General features: G+C 43.5%; 1 protein-coding gene across 1 annotated transcript in view; it reads right to left on the bottom strand.

The window, feature by feature from the left end:
* The window catches only part of BCKDHB (branched chain keto acid dehydrogenase E1 subunit beta), a 114,657-nt gene extending 95,690 nt beyond the window's left edge, over window positions 1-18,967 (bottom strand). The window contains exons 1-3 of the mRNA XM_074150313.1: window positions 18,761-18,967; window positions 15,670-15,747; window positions 11,862-11,930 (exon numbers count right to left, since the gene is read on the bottom strand). Of these exons, the coding sequence (XP_074006414.1) occupies window positions 11,862-11,930; window positions 15,670-15,747; window positions 18,761-18,947 (334 nt within the window). The 5' untranslated portion in view covers window positions 18,948-18,967. The remainder of the gene's footprint in view (window positions 1-11,861; window positions 11,931-15,669; window positions 15,748-18,760) is intronic.
* Between the last annotated feature and the right edge of the window lie 1,729 nt (window positions 18,968-20,696).

Raw genomic sequence — 20,696 nt, 5'->3', positions numbered from 1 at the left:
GAATAATACAATTTACAGAATTGAGCTTTACTCCTCTCCTGCTCTTCTCCAATTCTGTATCCTCCAAGGGTTGCACAGTCTGAGCCAAGAACATTTGTGTGTGCCCAGACGTTCACAGCAGGTTTTGAGGGCTCAGTCATACCCCTGGAGAAGCTCTGCCAACTACACCATGGAGCAGCCAGGTCTCAGCCCCGTTTAAGTCGATTTAACATCTCAAGTCAAGTGCAATGAGTTGGGTCTGTTGTAGGAGAAACAAATCATAGAATGGTTTGGGTTGGAAGGGACCTTAAAGACCATCCAGTTCCAGCCCCCCTGCCCTGGGCAGGGACACCTCCCACCAGACCAGGCTGGTCAAAGCCACATCCAGCCTGGCCTTGAACCCCTCCAGGGATGGGGCAGCCACAGCTCCTCTGGGCAACCTGGGCCAGGGTCTCATTACCCTCACAGGAGAGAATTTCTTCCTGAGATCTCATCTCAATCTCCCCTCTTTCAGTTTAAAAACATTACCCCTCGTCCTATGGCTCCCCTCCCTGATCAAGAGTCCCTCCCCATCTCTCCTGGAGCCCCTTTAGGGACTGGAAGGCTATATCCTCACATTGTATATTAGCATCTAATTCCACAGCAAATTACCACCACTTTTTCTCTAAATATTCCAAAAAGTCGCGTTATGGCAATAAGATACATGAATCAGTCAGAAAAAAAAAAAAAGGTACTGTAAATTGTGAAGCAACTATTCTCAATACAATTTAACGCTGCTAAAGAAGTACCCAGGAACAAAATACTGAATGACCAGTAATCTGTGACAGAGAACAGGGTCAGAACGGAGATTGGCATGCATTGAACTAAAATCACTTGCATAAAAAAATAGATCCTTCTGAAGCGCTAATCACCACAGAATTGCCCAAAGAAAAGGACACCTGTTCCAACAGGTAACTGGTAAGAACAGGAATTCCTCACGGGTTTATCATTTATTCCACTGACATAACCAACCCTTCTGAAGAGTACTTCAATAAATTGGAAATTAAGAATAGCTGAGGGGTAAGTTTTCCTTTTAAGTCTTCCCCAGTTACTAATGCCAAGGCATTCATACATTTGAATAGACATGAATATTTGAACTAGCAGTTTCAGTTCAACGTGTTCTCAACACGTCATTCTCTTACTCAAGATGGTGCATTTTTCTTCCAAGAGCTCCATAAATCCAAACTGCACTTTCACCTCCTCTTCCCCAAGATTCCCTTAGGAGAAAAGCAGGTTTATTGCATTTTCGTTTAACCCTCACTCTCAATATCGGGAGTCAGAAGAACTTCTGGAGCACAAAGAAAACATTACCATGGACTGGGAGCAACCTCCTCAGTTATCTGTGAATTCTCATAATCTGTGCTTTCTAGGAAAACTTCGTAAATTCTTAAAATTGTTCACAGCATGACCATAACATTAAGCATTCACTCAACTGTCAGGCATACAGCCCTCTGGATGAGGGAGGACCCAGGAAAACTTATTTATAAAGAGCTCTAACTTCCTAAAGCAAATAGGGAAAACTCGCTTTTCTGGCCCTCTCCCCAACTTCACATTTCCCATCATTTTTAACAAAGTGGCATCCCACCAAAAGCTACAGAATAATATATTTTAATATTTCTGGTTTATTTAATTACCTCTCTTTCTCAAGGAAGAAGTGGGAACAGGAGGGATCAGAGGAGGTTAATGCATATGGCGTAACAGCGTAGCTCTGAATGTCAATAAACTTGCATTTAATCCTTCCATGATGAAAAAGCTGCCAGAGAGTAGTGTAAGCAAGAGGGGAGATCAGATTCTTTTCAGGGACACGGCGACAGGAGAAAGAATGACGCAAAAAGGGGAAACTAATTATACAAGAGGAAAAAACACCTCACTCTGACAGCAGTCAAACGCTGGAACAAGCTGCCCAGAGAGGTTGTACAAGCTCCTTCCTCGAATATATTCAAAACTCAGCTGAACAAGACCACAAACAACCTAAAGTGCCTCTACGTTGAGTATCGGTTGGGACCAGATGACCTTTAAGGTCTTTTCCTTCCAACCCTTATTATTCTATGACTCATTAGCAGCCCCAAGCAGGGTTACATGCTGACTGCCCAAACTTTTTATGTCTGTACCTGTCCTGCTGATGGAAGATTTTCATGATGTTGATAAAACAGCACTGATTCAGCTCTACGCTGCGAGAAAAACATTCAGTAAGCAGCTCACATCAAAGTGGCAGATCTGCTCACCAGAATTTCTTTTTCCTGATGACTATGCAGGAAGCCCCACTCCACATTGAATTCCTTCCGATCCTCTGGCTCCTATACCCAGTTGTACCAGTCTAAAGAAAAAAAAAAAAAAAAAAAACTCGATGCCAAACTGCACCAAGGCGTTCAAGTGTTCCTCCAGCAAAGATTAATAACATTCCTTGCCCAACCAGAGAAAAAAATTTGCTGTGAGAAGCACGCTTGCAGAATAGCATAACTGAGTACAAAGTTAGACGTGTGAATCACAGAATGAATCACGGAATCACAGAATGATATGGGGTTGGAAGGGACCTCTGGAGATCATCCAGTCCAACCCCCTGCCAGAGCAGGGTCACCCAGGAACGTGTCCAGGTGGGTTTGGAATGTCTCCAGAGAAGGAGACTCCACCACCTCTCTGGGCAGCCTCTTCCAGGGCTCTGCCACCCTCACAGGAAAGAAGTTCCTCCTCATGTTGAGATGGAACTTCCTATGTTCAAGTTTGTGCCCGTTCCCTCTTGTCCTGTCCCTTGGCACCACTGAGAAAAGACTGGCCCCATCCTCCTGACACCCATTTATTTATAGGCCTTGATCAGATCCCCCCTCAGCCTTCTCTCTCCAGACTAAAAAGACCCAAGTCCCTCAGCCTTTCCTCATAAGACAGATGTTCTAGTCCCCTCATCATCTTTGTAGCCCTTTGTAGCCACCTTTGTGTGAAGCTTTATCAGATGACAGAATGCTTCCTTGCAAAAATTCATGTTTACCAAATGCTTATATGTGGGTATAACCAAGGGACAATATATCAGCTTTGTTTATTTAAGAGGCTTAGGTCAGTTCCGTGCATTTTCAGACTATGACATGACAAGGGACCCAACAGGAAACTGCATAACAGTTACCAAAGCAAAGTATTACAACATGTTAATGAGAATTCTGCTGTAAGAGGCTGGGTACAATATCCTGATGACAAACCGAGGAATAAGCCAAACTGTGTCAAATACAAGGCACCCTCTGCCCCACTCCTCAGTACCAGGAGCGTAGAAGTACTTTATAGAAAATCTGAAATCCCGTGGATTTACTCTAAATTGTGAAGCAACTATTCTCAACACAAAAGGATGGATTTAATGCTACTAAAGAAGTAGTCAGGGACAGAAGTAGTGACTGACCAGTGATCTCCAGTAACAAAAAGACATCTTACAAATCTCCCTCGTAACCGTGCCCGTCCCTTGATAATGCAGAGCATGTGCGTGAGAAAAATCAGTAACACTGATCTATACTCGGTGCTTCTGCACAAGTGTGAAAACTCCTTGCCAGGTTTTGAGGATTTCGTGTTTCTACAAATTAAAAAGAAAGGAGATCTTTTCTAATAAATGACTAGTGTGTTATGTCAGGCTGGTCACTGGAAGATGGCTCTGAATCAAGTTTAATTAAGACTAACCTGCTTCTCAAAGTGCTTCTGTTCCAAAGCTGCTGAGACAATCGACTGAGCTGGGGTCAGTCTTGACCTTTTTGGCCCTTCTAGGTTTCCGACAAATTACTTCCAAGAAAACTCCGAGTGTTTTACTCCCTGTAATAAAGTCTGCAGCACCTTCTTCAACTGAAGTGGTGATAATTAGCGCACTCTTATCACCACCCTCAGAGGCAGAAAAAAAAAAAAAAAAAAACCAGCGGACGTACTAAATGAGTCCCACTTGGCAACTACAACTGAAAGCGAGGGCAGACTGATGGCAGGACTAACCAAGGAAACGAAGAATCACTAAATTCCACCTAAGAAATAGTTAAGGTGTAAAGACTGAGATCTTAAACAAGGTAAACGCACTGTGCTCGCAGACCTGGTGTTCATACAGACTGTGAACGCTAGTTATGCTCAGATCGCATCTCCTGTCTTTAATACATAAAACTTTATCCTCTGTGACACTATATTATTAAAATATTACTTTTAAATGTTTCACTGCAAGTATTTTCTGAAGCGGAAAATTCCATTTTTTATGAAGTTCAGCAGCACATACTTTTTTTGCCCAACAATGTATCTTGAAATATCTTTAAAATGCATTATAACAGCTTTCTTCAGTTCTGTACTGAGTATCAGGTTCTATATTAAAAAGCACATCCTTTATCTTTCCCTCAAACAGGTTTACAACAGATAAAAAGAAACATAATAAATATTAGGAAGTCCCCAATAAATAAAATGTTGTTTCCACACCAGGCACACTAATAAATTCTATTTAGCTCTTACAGACTGATTTATATCAATATCCCACGGACACAGTGTGAAAGGACACATTACATTATATCAAGTTCTCAAATAACTTTTCTTTTTTTCTAACTTTAAATCTTAAGAAAAGAAATGGCTATTTAAGATGAAAATGAACAAAATGTACTATTGGGTAATAAGCCTGGAACACGTTCTCCAGATGTTACTGTTCAAAGACATTTATATAAATCAGAACAAAATCCAGATCTTGCCAAACAGCTCTGGAAGAACCAGACAAGCTGCAGAATTCTGCGCTTAAATCCATCCACAAAGAAACAAGGATAACCAGACTCCAGACCACTTACGTTTTACTCAATCTATACACAACAACTAACCATTTGTTCCGCTCTCAGCTTAAGTCCACTACATCAAAAATCCTAAACTACTCCATTATGCCCCTCTGCTCTGGTGAGACCCCACCTGGAGTCCTGCGTCCAGCTCTGGAGTCCTCAGCACAGGAAGGACATGGACCTGTTGGAGCAAGTCCAGAGGAGGCCATGAAGATGCTGGGAGGGCTGGAGCCCCTCTGCTGTGAGGACAGGCTGAGAGAGTTGGGGGGGTTCAGCCTGGAGAAGAGAAGGCTCCAGGAAGCCCTTAGAGCCCCTTCCAGTCCCTAAAGGGGCTCCAGGAGAGAAGGGGAGAGGGACTCTGGATCAGGGAGGGGAGCCATAGGATAAGGGGGAATGGTTTTAAATTGGAAGAGGGGAGATTGAGATGAGATCTCAGGAAGAAATTCTTTGCTGTGAGGGTAATGAGACCCTGGCCCAGGTTGCCCAGAGAAGCTGTGGCTGCCCCATCCCTGGAGGGGTTCAAGGCCAGGTTGGATGGGGCTTGGAGCAACCTGGTCTGGTGGGAGGTGTCCCTGCCGAGGGCAGGGGGTGGGACTGGATGATCTTTAAGGTCCCTTCCAACCCAAACCATTATATGATTCTATGAATACATTAGGAAGGACCAGCACCTACATAAAAGAGGAAGCACAGTGCTTCTCCAACAGGCTTGCAGTCTGAAGCGTTGAGCTATCATCTTCTATCCATCTGTTTACACAACAAATCCCTAACACTCATTTCTCATTCTACTTTAGGCTGAGATTTTTTTCCTCCCTATAACAGCATGTTGCTATGTCCTTAAAGCACACAAAAGACCTCATGAGTGCTGTGTCCAGTTTTGGGCCCCTCACTACAAGAAAGACATTGAGGGGCTGGAGCGTGTCCAGAGAAGGGCAACGGAGCTGGTGAGGGGTCTGGAGAACAAGTCTTGTGAGGAGCAGCTGAGGGAGCTGGGGGTGTTCAGCCTGGAGAAAAGGAGGCTGAGGGGAGACCACCTCGCTCTCTACAACTCCCTGAAAGGAGGGTGTAGCCAGGGGGGGTCGGTCTCTTCTCCCAAGTCACAGGCGATGGGACAAGAGGAAATGGCCTCAAGTTGCACCAGGGGAGGTTTAGATTGGATATTAGGAAAAAAATTCTACTCCAAAAGGGTTATTAAGCATTGGAACGGGCTGCTCAGTGAAGTGGTGGAGTCACCATCCCTAGACGTATTTAAACGACGGGCAGACGGTGCTTAGAGATATGGTTTAGTGATAGTTTTTGTCAGTGTTAGGTGATGGTTGGACTCAATGATCTGAAAGGTCACTTCCAACCTGGGCAATTCTATGACTCTATGATTAAAAAAATCTCCTAGTGAAAACCCAGAGTGTGTCCCCACCTATGGAAGTAATACCCAACCACTAGCAGCTTCTGGGAGGCAGAACACACAATCTTAACACACGGCATTACAGGCCCCAACCGGTCTATCCCAGTTGTCTTCTTATACTTCTTGCCCTGGCACTGTAACGCTTGGCACCATGAGAACAGACCCAGAACCTCCACTGACAGATCTCTGCCTCCTCCCCAATAATGTTCTGTGAAGTCTCCGCAATAAGCAATTTCCTGAAATCACTAACAAACAAACAGATTTACAATATAAATATTTTTAAAGTATTTTATGGATATCCAATTCTTAGCCAAGAAACTTCACCAAATACCATAACAACCTGGGGATGACCTTATCTCCTCACCCATGTCTTCCCCCATAGGCATTTCATTTCAACACAGAACTCTTCTTCAGGAGTTTCCTATGGCTCAAGCTCATAAAAAAATGTCACATTCAAGTAGATACTTTTCTCCAAAGAACGACCACCACAACTTTAGAGAGGCTGGCGTCCCTTGGGCACGGTTAGGTACAGTCATCCACCGGCCAAATAAACAAAAACTCCTAAATTATTTTACTGGACTATAAAAAAAACCGAGAATGAAGTGTTCTCTGAAAACTCACCGCAGGTGTTTACAGCTTAGACACAAGGTCTACAGAATAACAACCAGGGATTACAGCGGATCAGACACTGGAAATAAACATTATTGCTGCAAGACAAGCTCGCATTATCATGAGATGTAGCAACAGAAAGCTGTAAGAAACAGGGTTTTAGTAAGAACCAGAGTAATGTATTCAGTTTTGGATGGCCCATACCCTTCAGTAGTTCGACCAGAGTCCAGAGAACATTGGTCAATATGAAAAAGCTTCAAACCAGAATAATGCTGCACTGGGACTAGGGAAGCCAGGGAATCTCCATCACTGAAGGCTAAGAACGGCCTTTGCCAGCAGATCCGTCCCAAAACATACCCTGCGCTTCAGGGATCTCGTTCTGTAAGGCAGGCAGAAAGTAGGGGAAAACAAATATGGAAGTGATAAATAAAATCATTTTTAAAGCATCCAGCTGATTGCTAATGTGGCTAGGTCATCCTGACATCAGGATGTTATTTTCTTGCTATAACTGCGGTTCCATATGCAGTTCAGCCACTTGCTTTTTGATGTGTTTGAAATTTTCCACAAGGGAAATCTTTGATTCAACTCCCCCCGCCCCCACAGGATTCAATACAAGTGTTACTCCTTATCTCGATTTTCCTTTTCTTCTTCCAATTTGCAAGAAAACATCCTGAACTGATTGAACAGGCACTAATTACCGTTTAAAATCTGTTCCCCATCCACTTCACACTTTTTTTTTTTTTAAATATGGTTTGGAAGAAAAAAAAAAAATCCTACCAACTTTATTGAGGCTTTTAGCTGCATCGAAACAATTAAACATAGGAAGGATTATTTATAAAATAGGCCTATATATTTGAACAGAATAGGGAAAGAAAAGAATTAAATTTCAAGTTACATGACGAAATGAGTAAGGAGGAAAAAAACTGGAAGTTGCTTATTCCTTATTTACTGCTATCTGCATGTATGAATGTATTTAGTCATGCATGTAATTCGGAATGACCTGAAAGGAAATGATCCGAGATTGATTTTATTTTATCCTACATACAGGCGTGACACACAGTTGTTCTTACTGAGCTTCATTTTATCAAGCATCTACCCGGAAAAGAAGCAATTCCTGGCTGCTCAGCGGTAGGACAGTAAGGACTTAGGGACTAAAGCGTGTCACAAACTGACAGTCAACACCACGCTGCCAGTAAAGGCAGGAAACCACTCCAGAACATAGTATTAACAGGAATAGTAACATTATAAGGCTCAAACACTACTCCTGTTCTAAAGGGAAACTGCTTGTTCCCCGGCCATCCTCACCTGCATGAAATCTTAGCAATAAGAAAAACTAAATTCTGGTCTTTCATGTTTCCTTACCAGGTCAACATTCCTCTCTACAGGGCAAACTTTTTGACAAACATAATAACATCCCAGCTTCTGAGTAAAACATAACTTCACCAAAACATATTACCCAAGTGCATACATATAAATATGCGCATCTGTGAGACATCTGCATGTAACTGAGAAGACCTACAGACAGCTGTAGTACTGGAAAGCCTGGACATAAATATTTGTTAGCACAGAGACAGGAATTACTAAAGATGTATAGTATTTTTTTGAGATGACAACAAACAGGCAATATCTCAATCTAAGATTCCTATTTTTTTTAATTCTTCCAACTCTTCTGGGTTTGGTCTCTACCACCTACCCAAATCTCATCTCTAAAAGCAAACACATAAACCAAAAATAACTCATTCTCCCCAAAGCACTGCTGTGGGGAAAGACCTGCTAAGAGACAATCTTACTTCTCTTGGATTCTCAGAGCTCTGAGCAAGGGCTGATCCTACTCCACATTCTCAGCAGATCAGGCTTTGAAATAATCAGAAGGCTCTTGATCCTTACCCTTGCTAAGGACAGACTTTTGACATGGCAGTAAGTGTACATTAGAGCCCTCCTTTAAGTGTAGACCAGAGTGGTATTAAAGACAAATCTCTTCTGAGGCTGATGACTACACAGAGGCACTTCTAGACAAGGAAGCCTTCAAGCTTTAAGTGTTCGGAGGAGATGCAGCACGAGTACTCAAGAAAAGTATTATATATACTTCACCTCCCCATTTATATAATCTCGAAGTTGTCATTTTTGGCCACAGTAGGCTAGATGGATCTTTTTTTCTGATGTTACCAAAAAAAAAAACCAACCTGTTCTGGCATTCGTCTGAGGAGCCTTCCTTGTCAATCACCATTTCTGCTATTCTTGTTTCTTCATCTTTTATCCGCTTTCTCCATTTTTACCTTATCCTCTGCTTTTTCCTCCCATTTCTTTACCTCCTGTCATCTAACCCCTACCTCTGATCTCCTCTGTATTTTTGTCAGGTGGATGATACTGATCTTTCCAGGCTGCAACTTCTATTTCACACTTCAGGCAGAGCAATAGGACACACGTATTCACATTCCAAGATCGCTGTTTCAAATCTATCTGCAGCCTCAAAGACAAAGTCACAGCTATCGAAGAAAATGCTGTCTGAATGAAAAAGACCAAAATAATGTAATTCTCTTTTTAAAAGAAAAAATAAATTCATTAATAAATAAATTAAAAAATAGTAACGATCAAAAACCTGGCAGGGGGTGATGGGGAAGGAGACAAGAAATAAAACAAGAGTATACCTTCCAGTGTGCAAGACCAGAGGGAGGGGACAAAGGAAAAAAACTGTACAAGATTTATTTCCCTTCCCTTATCCAAAAGGAACTCTCCACATTAAAATTTCAGGGAATCTACTCATTTTTAGGGCAGAGGATTATACAGCAATAGATTTCTAAGCATTCAGTTCATGCAAAACATACTAACACCAATAGAAGCGATGCCAGAAAACTGGCATCATCGATTTCAGATGTTGAGATAAGACAAACAGGAACAAACATACTACCCTAAGCCACAGCTATCATAGAAAAGAAACTTCCACATACTGACTTGTTTACATAGGATTCCTCAATTAAACATTTTCAAACAAAATTCTTTGTAGCACGTAAAAAAATTCAACTGATCAAAAATTAGGATTTATTTCCTTACAAAGTCAATGAGTTTGACTTCTTTTACATAAGCCTTTAGCTGTGGTTATATCACAACATTACTCTACACTCAGGCTTAAATGGCTTTCCTGGCAAAAAAAAGGTTTTAGATTTGATGACAGATTTATTCTAAAAGCAAATCTCTTCTCCTTCTCTCCAGAGAGACTTCAGTAACAGTCTGGATAGGAACCAACACCTGTATAGTACTACCACTGAGTATTAATATACTAAATTCTCTCTACTATACTGTTAGGTGATACTTAGACCTTGACCTCTATAAAAGTTCTTAAAAAGGAACTATCAATTTGTATCAAAATAACTACTTACAGGCATAGACTGCCACCTAGCGATTTTGATTATATACAGAAAACAAAAAACAAAACCAAAAAAGAAAAAAGACCTCCTTCTTCCAGGAGAGGAGAAAACAACATTAATTCCTTCATATTTTACATCAACATACAGAAAAAAACCTCATACTATATCACTTGTATCTCCTATTATTATTTCACTGAATTTCACTGAATTTTTTAGAGTTGGAAGGGACCATAAAGATCATCTAGTCCAACTCCCCTGCCGAAGCAGGATTGCTTAGAGAATGCTACTCAGGACTGCATCCAGGCGGGTCTTGAAAATCTCCAAAGAAGGGGACTCCACACCCTCCCTGGGCAGCCTGTTCCAGGGCTCTGGCACCCTCACCGTAAAGAAATTCTTTCTCATATTCGAGTGGAACCTTCTATGTTCCAACTTGTGCCCGTTGCCCCTCGTCCTCTCACTGGCAACCACTGAAAAGAGTCTGGCTCCCTCCTCCTTCAACCCACCCTTGAGATACTTATAAGCATTGATAAGGTCTCCCCTCAGCCTTCTCTTCTCCAGGCTAAAGAGTCCCAGCTCTCTCAGCCTTTCTTCATAAGGGAGATGCTCCAATTCCTTAATCATCTTTGTTGCCCTTCGCTGGACTCTTTCCAGTAGTTCCCTATCCCTCTTGAATTGGGGAGCCCAGAACTGGATGCAGTATTCCAGTTGTGGCCTCACCAGTGCAGAGTAGAGGGGCAGAATGACATGTTGATGGTAAATGCAGGAGGGTAATGGTGAAAGAAGAGCCATTAAGCGAATGTAATGGTCCATGAGGTAAGATCCGTGAGATTGCTCATTCATCAGTTCTGTCCAGAATTCCTCCTTATTTTACAGGGACTCTAGCTTTTGCATAAACAAGCACTGCATCCAGAACTTACCTAACCACTAGGACACCACTAATAGACAGCCACCCCTCTCAAAATTCTGGATTCCCTCAATTTCTGTGTTCTCAGCCTTTCCTGGTTCTCCTCAGCATTATAACTATATTTTCAGTACATCCTCTAGTTCATCTTTGCTATTCGCTCTTCAGCCACTGCCTGTTTTCTATAGGATTTCGCTGTTAGTGAAGAAAGAAGCCAAGCTACCTGTGTCATCTTATCTGCCCTACAAAGTTGAACTATCATTGTGCGAATGACTCCAAATCCACCTTATCTTCAGATTTCTCTCTGTCCAAAAATTGTATTTCAGATATGGCAATGTTCCTTTACTTATGGGCACCTCATCAACAGTGTAAAGAACTCTTACTTATTTTTCCTGTCATACCTTCTCCACCCCTTTCTCTCTCAATCACTATAAACATCTTCAGTTCACTTCTCACATGGACCTAAGAGCCTAAGAGGCTTTAATTTGATAACAATAATTAAACGGGGCCACGATGCTGAATCTGGTCCAACTGCAGTTTAAAAAAAAAAATGAAGTTATATTGATAAGGTTAGTCAACGAAATAAAAGACTCCTGAAATTACATCAGCAGGTTATGAAAGCTTTGAAAGCTTAAATAAATGGTAACACATTCAAAACTTTTTTCTATTTCCAAGGACAGAGAGGAAAACAGGAGTCCATTTACAAGGCTTCTCTCCCACATGTTCTTTTCTTCTCCCACAAACCACGGAGGGGCACAAAAGAGCAGAGACGCTCACATGAAAATAACGTCAGTTAAAAGTTAACTTACCATATTTGTCTCGCAAGCCAACTGTGCACCTGAAGACTCCACCAAAGGCCACATCTTCACCAAATATTACTGAAAAATAAGAATAGCAGAGGCAGCTAACGTTACTCCAATTCATCTTATTTTCAAGGAGCATTATTCAAAGGTTTTTATATGAGACACTGCCATAAGTAGCACCTAGCACTAACATTTCATTTTACTAAGCGTTTCTCATGCACAGTCTAACAAATAAAGACCTCGGGTTAATAAGGAATCAGCACAGCAACACAACTATGATTAAAAAGAGAATTCATGAAACTGATTCAGCTACGCTTTCATCAAGCCATCCGTTTATTTTTCTTTAATATTCTATAATATCTAAATTAATAAAAGCAATTTCAAGACAATTAAATTCAATCACTAAAAAAAAAAAAAAAAAAAAAGTCATTGAAGTTACATGTTCTGCTTCCACTGGTAATCATTTGCATTCTTCATCCACAGATTTCAGTAAATGTAGTGTTTTGAAAAACATCAAATTGAAGTTTTCTTCAAAATACCCATCCAACGTCATCCAGCAGATGTCATCTACCTTGACTTCAGCAAGGCTTTTGACACAGTCTCCCATAGCATCCTCATTGGGAAACTAAGGAAGTGTGGGCTGGATGAGGGGACAGTGAGGTGGATTGGGAACTGGCTGTGTGACAGGACCCAAAGGGTAATGATTAATGGAGCAGGTTCAAGCTGGAGGTCTGTAACCAGTGGTGTCCCCCAGGGGTCAATACTTGGTCCAGTCCTGTTCAACATATTCATCAGCGACCTGGACGAGGGGACCGAGTTGTATCCTCAGCAAGTTTGCTGATGATACCAAACTGGGAGGGGTGGCTGACACCCCGGAGGGCCGTGCTGCCATCCAGCGAGACCTGGACAGGCTGGAGAGCTGGGCAAGGAAGAACCTCATGAGGTTCAACAGGGAAAAGCGTAGGGTCCTGCACCTGGGGAAGAAGAATGTCAGGCACCAATACAGGTTAGGTGTGGACCTGCTGGAGTCAAGTTCTGAAGAGAAAGATCTGGGGGTCCTGGTAGACAGCAAAATGACAATGAGCAAGCAGTGTGCTCTTGTGGCCAGGAAGGCCAATGGAATCCTGGGCTGCCTAGGGAAGAGTGTGGCCAGTAGGTGGAGGGAAGTTATTCTCCCCCTCTACTCTGCACTGGTGAGGCCACAACTGGAATACTGCATCCAGTTCTGGGCTCCCCAATTCAAGAGGGATAGGGAACTACTGGAAAGAGTCCAGCGAAGGGCAACGAGGAGGATTCAAGGATTGGAGCATCTTCCTTATGAAGAAAGGCTGAGAGAGCTGGGACTCTTTAGCCTGGAGAAGAGAAGGCTGAGGGGAGACCTTATCAATGCTTATAAGTATCTCAAGGGTGGGTTGAAGGAGGAGGGAGCCAGACTCTTTTCAGTGGTTGCCAGTGAGAGGACGAGGGGCAACGGGCACAAGCTGGAACATAGGAGGTTTCACTCAAATATGAGAAGAAACTTCTTTACGGTGAGGGTGCCAGAGCCCTGGAAGAGGCTGCCCAGGGAGGTCGTGGAGTCCCCTTCTTTGGAGATTTTCAAGACCCGCCTGGATGCTCCTGAGTAACATGCTCTGACATGCTCTGGGCAATCCTGCTTCGGCAGGGGAGTTGGACTAGATGATCTTTATGGTCCCTTCCAACTCTAAAAATTCAGTGAAAATTCAGTGAAAACGTGAAATTTCAAACCTTCTCCAAACATACTTGCCAGATCCCTGAAGGGTAACTCCAGAGGAACCCCTCTACAGAAAAGATGGATGTCTAATAACACAACCGAGAGGACAACTCTCGGTTTTTAACACTTCTATTCTTACAGTGTGGGTGACATAGCCAATAAAGTTTTCTCACTAAAAGTAATTGCCTTTAACATTTAGCTTCATATCAACTAATCTGGGAGGTTGGGTTTTTTTCTTTGAATATATGGAATGATGATGTCTAGTTTTCTTTAAAAGTTTTATTTAGTTCACAGAAATAAGTATTGCTCATTTTAACTCTTTTAAGCATGTAAGAGATGTGCAGCAGTATCACCACCAGCAGCTTACATGAAATGGGGTCAGTTCTGAGAATTCCCAAATTCCTCAATACTCTCCATATTCTAAAGGATGCAAAATAATGACTTAGCCTCTTCGCCTTTCAAATATTATTTTTATTTAAATGCAATATGTTTCTGATTGGAAGTACCAAAAGGGATTACCACACTTCTCACAATCGTATTAATGACACCACTTAAAACTAACTTGTATAATGATGTAAAACCAACGCAGTCATGGAGTTTGATTGAAGTATGTCCCCAGATCATCCCTCTAATTCATTTTTAATATTGATTTGTTTGCCTTTTTTATGTACTTAAAATCTTTGTATGGCCCTTCCATTACCATATGGCTACTCCCTTTTGAGCCAGCTGGCATTAAAGAAGCAAAAAAAAAAAAATCCCATTTAATGTTGGTATCAGCAAACTTGCGTGGATTTATTCATTCTGTTCAGCCAGTGATAATATTTTCCTAGATCAATTCTAATCCTCATCAGCACAAGTATGAGGATTTCTACTACTTAAACAACGATTGCTCAGTTCCCATGCAACTAAAATAATAGGAAGGAGATGCTTTCTATTGCAAGTACTAATTAATTCAGTAAGTAGGGCGATACCGACAACTCTTATCTGGATTGTAGAACTCCAACATGGTCTTGCAAAGATCCAGCCCTGCAAAGCCGAGGAGCAAGACTGCAACCTTAGAGCGACTAAAAAGCCGAAGATGAGTTTAATTTCCTGCCGGACTAACGTTTTACTTACTTTGACACGGCTGGTTCTACAGAAACGGTACTAAAATGTGTTCTTGGCACTAATTTACCCTCAGTTGTCCAAGCTTAATTTAATAAAGGTGATTATAACACAGGTGTAGATTGAGAGGGAACGTACACAGGCATAATACAAGACAGACAACATGGAATTTGTCCGAACAGATCAGACAATTTAGTCAGACATCAAGTTGAGCAGTGGTTCGAGAAGTGTCAAAAAGAGTTAACTAACACACTACAAATAAAACCCCAAATTTACACAAGATCATACAGCTTTTGCAGCTGTGCTAATGACATTAAACATCTTTTTTAGATACCTGGTCATCATCACGCCTTTGTTATGACAACAGAAGCAACAGACCTTCTGTTATGTATAAGAATTCCAAGTGGAGTACACAGTTTTGTGCAAAAAGAGTTTAGGACAACCCTTTTAAATCAAGCTATGATGAAATAGCTTCTTCCAAGTTATAGGTTATCCAGACCACAAAAGCCTAGAAAATCTTACATTGTCTATGCACAATGATGAACTGTTATCAGTAAAGCTGGCAAGGAATTTTGGAGGGTAGGGAAGGAGAGAATGGACAGAATAAGGAATAGACAGTTTCTGAAAAATACCGGTTTTTTGAGCATAGAGAGTTGAAGGAATTGAAAACTAAGATTTAAATTTTAAAAGCTCCTTTACTTACTGGTGGGATTCAAGATGCCCCTAAGTACAGGTCACATCAGTAATACCAGAAGCACATAAAGCAATGTATCTTTCTGTCCCAACTTTCAAGCGAATCACACCCAGTTAATACAGAAGACTGTTAATTCAACACATTTTTAAATTTTGTTTGAGATCAAAGTGTAGAAATAACCTATTAGAAAACTTTTAAGGGGCACAAGAAAGGCTTTTAATATTGTACACAAACAGACAAAACAGAATGCAATTTATACAAAGCAAAACACAAGTATATTATACCTGCAGTCGGATCTTTGGCTAAAGCGTTGTCCAAGGCACTTGTTATGGATTGGAAGAGATTCATCTTCTGAGTTTGCCCTGTGTGAAAGAGATTATTTAGCCATTTAATTTGGTTCAAAACACAAAGTGCATCAGAAAACACTGGTGCAAAACTTGACTGAAAGCCTAGTTAACAGTCATAAACAAGATCCCTACTAGGAGTCCCTGCGACTCATTTGCTGAGTAAACTGAAATTATGGGAAAGATGGGACTGGGCACGCTATACTTTGCAATCCCAAGGACTACAACTCTACGACCCTGCATTTAACCAGTTTTCCAAAACTATGTCTTATCTAGAGCAAACACAGCTTTGCAACGCTTAGTCAAACACTAGGACAATGACTAATACAACAGGTTTTCGAAGATTTAGATCCTTTCTGTTAAGGTTCACCAGATCTCATTAAGCTTACTTCATTGTTCTTTAGTTATTTTTTTTAAAGCTCCAGCCTTTTCTATTTACAAATATCTATTATTATCACAAGCTTCCTAGACCACTGGCCTGCTCTCTGGACCGCAGTTAGAAAGTGTCAGAAACATCAAATCCACACTCCAAGGAAAGAAAACTTGATGCTGAACATTTATACTTAAAATGGGTAAAGGAAATGCACCAGATCGGTGTATTAAAGTCTTCTGCAGCGTGGATTGAAAAAAAACCTTCAAAACCAAGAAAGGCTACTTGAGTGCCCTTCTTCACTCCAACGCTGCAAGGAAAATCAAACAGGCCTGAAAGCAAAGATGAAACAAAACAACAGCCCACTCCCCACTACTGTCACCACGTCAGATTCTCCAAGCAAATAATATAATGCCTTATTAGAACCTGAGTGAATCAGAAATTGACTGGCTGGCATTTGGTAGCTCTATAACCAGCAAAGCCCCTCTTTTAAGTCATGACTAGGAGCCACAGCCCAGGAGAATACGACCTACCCACACAGCATGTAAAAAAAAAAAAAAAAAATTAAAAAAAAAGGTGATGGTAAGGTAAAGATCCCAGATACACATGAGAACAGGTGTTAGAAATCAGAAAGGAAAACTACAGTCTGTTTCCAGTAGCTACAGTATCTCTCAACAACCTTTCAGCCTCCCTTCCTCCTAAATTATTAATTAAAATTAGCATTTTTTTTATTAAAGACTCATGTCATGCCACACCAGAGCTGAGTAGCTGCATTCCTACACATTCCTGTGCTTGGCAGCACAGCTATGGGAACCGTTCAAATTATACAAAAGCTACAAATAATCAACATTTACAAATTTAAGGGAAGGAAAGCCAGGGAACAGCAGTTGTTTCTCTCTTTCCCAACTCACCCACATTAGTGTTTACGTTATCTTTTCCACAGGATACAATTCTTTCGGTATAAATAAATGTCTATTATTTAAGCAACCGTCAGAAACTCCTCACACTGACTGTTCTGACCTGCTGCCCTTGTTTATAACAATGGACTCTGGATCAGCCCTCGAGGGGAAGGAGAAATGAATAGTGCCCTTCAGATGCGAACCGTGGGGTTGGAGAGGCATTATCATAACAAGATCAGTATGGGCATTAGTTTATTTCACTTTCGCTATTTTTCACAGAATTCAGAAGTGTGTTTTAAATTAAAGGGAAGTTGTTTTGTGTTAATAAATGGCAAAAAAAAAAAAAAAAAAACAAAACAAACACCAACAAAAAAAAAAACTGGTCTGCCCCTAGAGCTAAAGCTTCTTGACCGTGATCTCAAGCAGAGACGTGCAGCACCAGGGCTTCACTCCGCAACTTGGATGCCTGTACCTTCCCACGACTAACAGAAATGGACGAGAGTTTCCTCAGATTTGATGACGAAGCAGGAACACCAAGGTATCCAACTAAGCAACACCTTTCCAGTAGACAGCTTGGTTCACATGAGAGAAACAGCTACTCTGTACCTGGCAGGCTTCTTCCAGGAGGACTCCGCACTAGTCATTTCAGAAATAAAGTCAAAACATCAACTTTCACCCCGAGCTGTTCATTTCCAACTGCTGTGTGTTTACTCTCTGTCGTGTCATCACAGGGACTAGCTCAAACCTTTCACCAGACAGTACTTTTTATTAATCACAGGTTTATTACCACGTTCACGGCTTCAGCGGGCAATAAACAAATAGAATCATAGAATGGTTTGGGTCGGAAGGGACCTTAAAGATCATCCAGTCCCACCCCCTGCCCTGGGCAGGGACACCTCCCACCAGACCAGGTTGCTCCAAGCCCCATCCAGCCTGGCCTTGAACCCCTCCAGGGATGGGGCAGCCACAGCTTCTCTGGGCAACCTGGGCCAGGGTCTCACCACCCTCACAGCAAAGAATTTCTTCCTGGTATCCAATCTAAATCTCCCCTCTTCCAATTTAAAACCATTACCCCTTGTCCTGTCACTACATCTCCTGACAAAGAGTCCCTCCCCACCTCTCCTGTAGGCTGCCTTCAGATACTGGAGGGCTGCTATAAGGTCTCCCCGGAGCCTTCTCTTCTCCAGGGAAAAGGGGCTGGATGCAAGCCATTAAGTCACTGCTAGAAGTTACTGCCAGAGGCTTTACCGCCCAAAGAGGAGAGGGGCGGGGGAAGGGCTTGCAGGTCTGAGCAGATGATGGGTGAGCCCATCGCAACTATTGCGCTGACCTCCCAAAAACACTTCACCAACCTGCCCTGCCCCCCCCTCCCCGCCCCGAGCGAGGCGCCGGAGGCCTGAAGCGCCCCCGCCCGCGGCCCAAGGGGGCCTTCACCCCCCACAGCCCAAGTCTTCCGCGGAAAAAAACGCGGGTGGAAGCGCCGCGGACACAACGGGGAAAACGCGCCCAGGCGGAGGCCGCAGCCGCCGCCCCGGGTCTCGCCCCCAGCGCTGGCTGCCCCGCCGGGGACGCCCCGGCCCCGCCGCCGGCGCCTCGGTGGGACAGGGCGGCCCGAGGGGGCGGAGGCGGCGAGTACCCACCCTTCTCCCTTCCTCCCTCCCACCTCAGCCGGGCGGGGGCCTCCCCCCGAGCAGGCGGCGGGGCGGACCCGGCAGCAGAGCGAGGTGGGGTGGACCCCGGCCCGGCCCGGCCCCGCTCTCACCGTACGCGCTGGGCGCCGGGTCCGGTTGGAAAGCGAAGTGGGCCGCGGACCGACGCGGCGCGGCCGGCAGGGGCGAGGCGGGGGGCAGGCGGCTCCAGAAACAACCCCCGCCACGGCGGCGAACCGCCGCTGTCCCGGAGGCCAGCGCCCGGCGCAGCGCCAGCCCCGCCGCCGCCGCCGCCGCCATCGCCGCCGCTGTCAGGGGGCCGCGGCGGCCGGCGCGCGTTCTAAAGAGGCGGGGTCCCCGGCTGGCTTCCTGAGTGGCCGGCAGCCGGTGGAGGGCGGGCCAATCAGAAGCCGCCCTGAGGTGGGTGGAGGGGTGGGAGGGGCGAGGGAGGGGTTACTGCGCATGCGCGGTAACGGTGAGGGGAGGGCGCAGTTAGGGCCTGGGGTAACGGACGAGCACGGGCCTCGGCCGTGAGGGGCGGTGGTTGCCTCAGGGCTCGGGGTGGCTCTGCGGGTGTCTGCCCAGGCCGGGTTAGTGGGTGCTTTTCCCCCCCCCCACCCCGTCGATGCTGCTGGTAACGGTGCACCGGGGACTGGGTGTATGAGGGAGTGCTAGGTGAGGCTAGGCCTCACCTCTCCCTCAGCTCCGTCACAGCCGTGGTGGAAACTGAAGTTTTTCGTTTCTTCCACGGTGGTTTTCGTATTGCCATCCCAGCACTGAGAAGTACTGAACTAATGTCTGAAATGTTCAAATTCTATACCAGTGGATGACCCAGAAGGATAAAAAGAACTAATAGAGAGGCCTGCAGGCATTGCCTGTTCCTTCTGTCTCTCGAACCCCCTCTCAACTGCACGTCCAACCTCAAATCTTTGAGCCTGTCTTCTTTTTAATCGTTTTGCTTGTCCAAGGTCTTTTTTCCTAACACTCTTGCTCATAGCTTCATTACATTTTCTTTAGAAATCGAGATTGAGGGTTGTTCAGCCTGGAGAAAAGGAGGCTGAGGGGAGACCTTCTCGCTCTCTACAACTCCGTGAACGGAGGGTGTAGCCAGGGGGGATTGGTCTCTTCTCCCAAGGAACAGGTGATGGGACAAGAGGAAACGGCCTCAAGTTGCACCAGGGGAGGTTCAGATTGGATATTAGGAAAAATTTTGACACTGAAAGGGTTATAAAGCCTTGGAATGGGCTGCCCAGGGAAGTGGTTGAGGCACCATCCCTGGAGGTATTCGAAAGACGGGTTGCCATAGAGCTTAGAGACATGGTTTAGTGATGGTTTTTTATCAGAATTAGGTTGGTGGTTGGACTCGATGATCTTAAAGGTCCGTTCCAATGTAGACAATTCTATGATTCTTGGGTACATATAACTGAGGAACTGTTTTCTAAAGTGTGCTATGGAAAAGAGAAGATGTAGCTTCTGGCCTGGATGTTTTTATTATCAGTCCTGTATGGATTAGACATGAGTAGAAAGGGTAGTCTTACCCCTAGGAACAAGTAAGACAAACTGAACAAGAGCAGAGCAGCAGTGGTTCTGAGCAAAGGGTCTTAGAAGTGAATGATTTCATCTTAGGGAGCATAAATGCCAGTGACCATTTTGCAGTTTAGCAGGGAAATTATTATTTCAGACTTTGATAAAAAGCAGACCAGAGGCACTGCATCTATAATCTGGCACAGAACAGGGAAAAAAAAGCAAAAGAAGCTTTAATGGAATACTTTTGTACTCATTTACACATAGGGTCAGAAATCATCCATTTACCTCTGCCATATTACCCACTTCTGTGTTAAGACAGTGCTTCCCTCTCAGTCTAGAATAGTAACTGTGGCTTTCATCCCCATTTTAGATCTTTAACTGCTTCAGCAGAATGATCACACTCGAGTTAAAGACAATCCTATTTTTAAATGATATGAATAGTTCCTAACAGTAAGTGAAGCAATGCTAGAAACAGCGGTGTCTATCTACAGAGACATTATTCAGTGTTTTTTTATAAGACAT

This window comes from Numenius arquata, chromosome 7 (assembly GCF_964106895.1).
Source record: "Numenius arquata chromosome 7, bNumArq3.hap1.1, whole genome shotgun sequence".
NCBI lineage: Eukaryota > Metazoa > Chordata > Aves > Charadriiformes > Scolopacidae > Numenius > Numenius arquata.
This window is presented reverse-complemented; position numbering and strand designations above follow the sequence as displayed.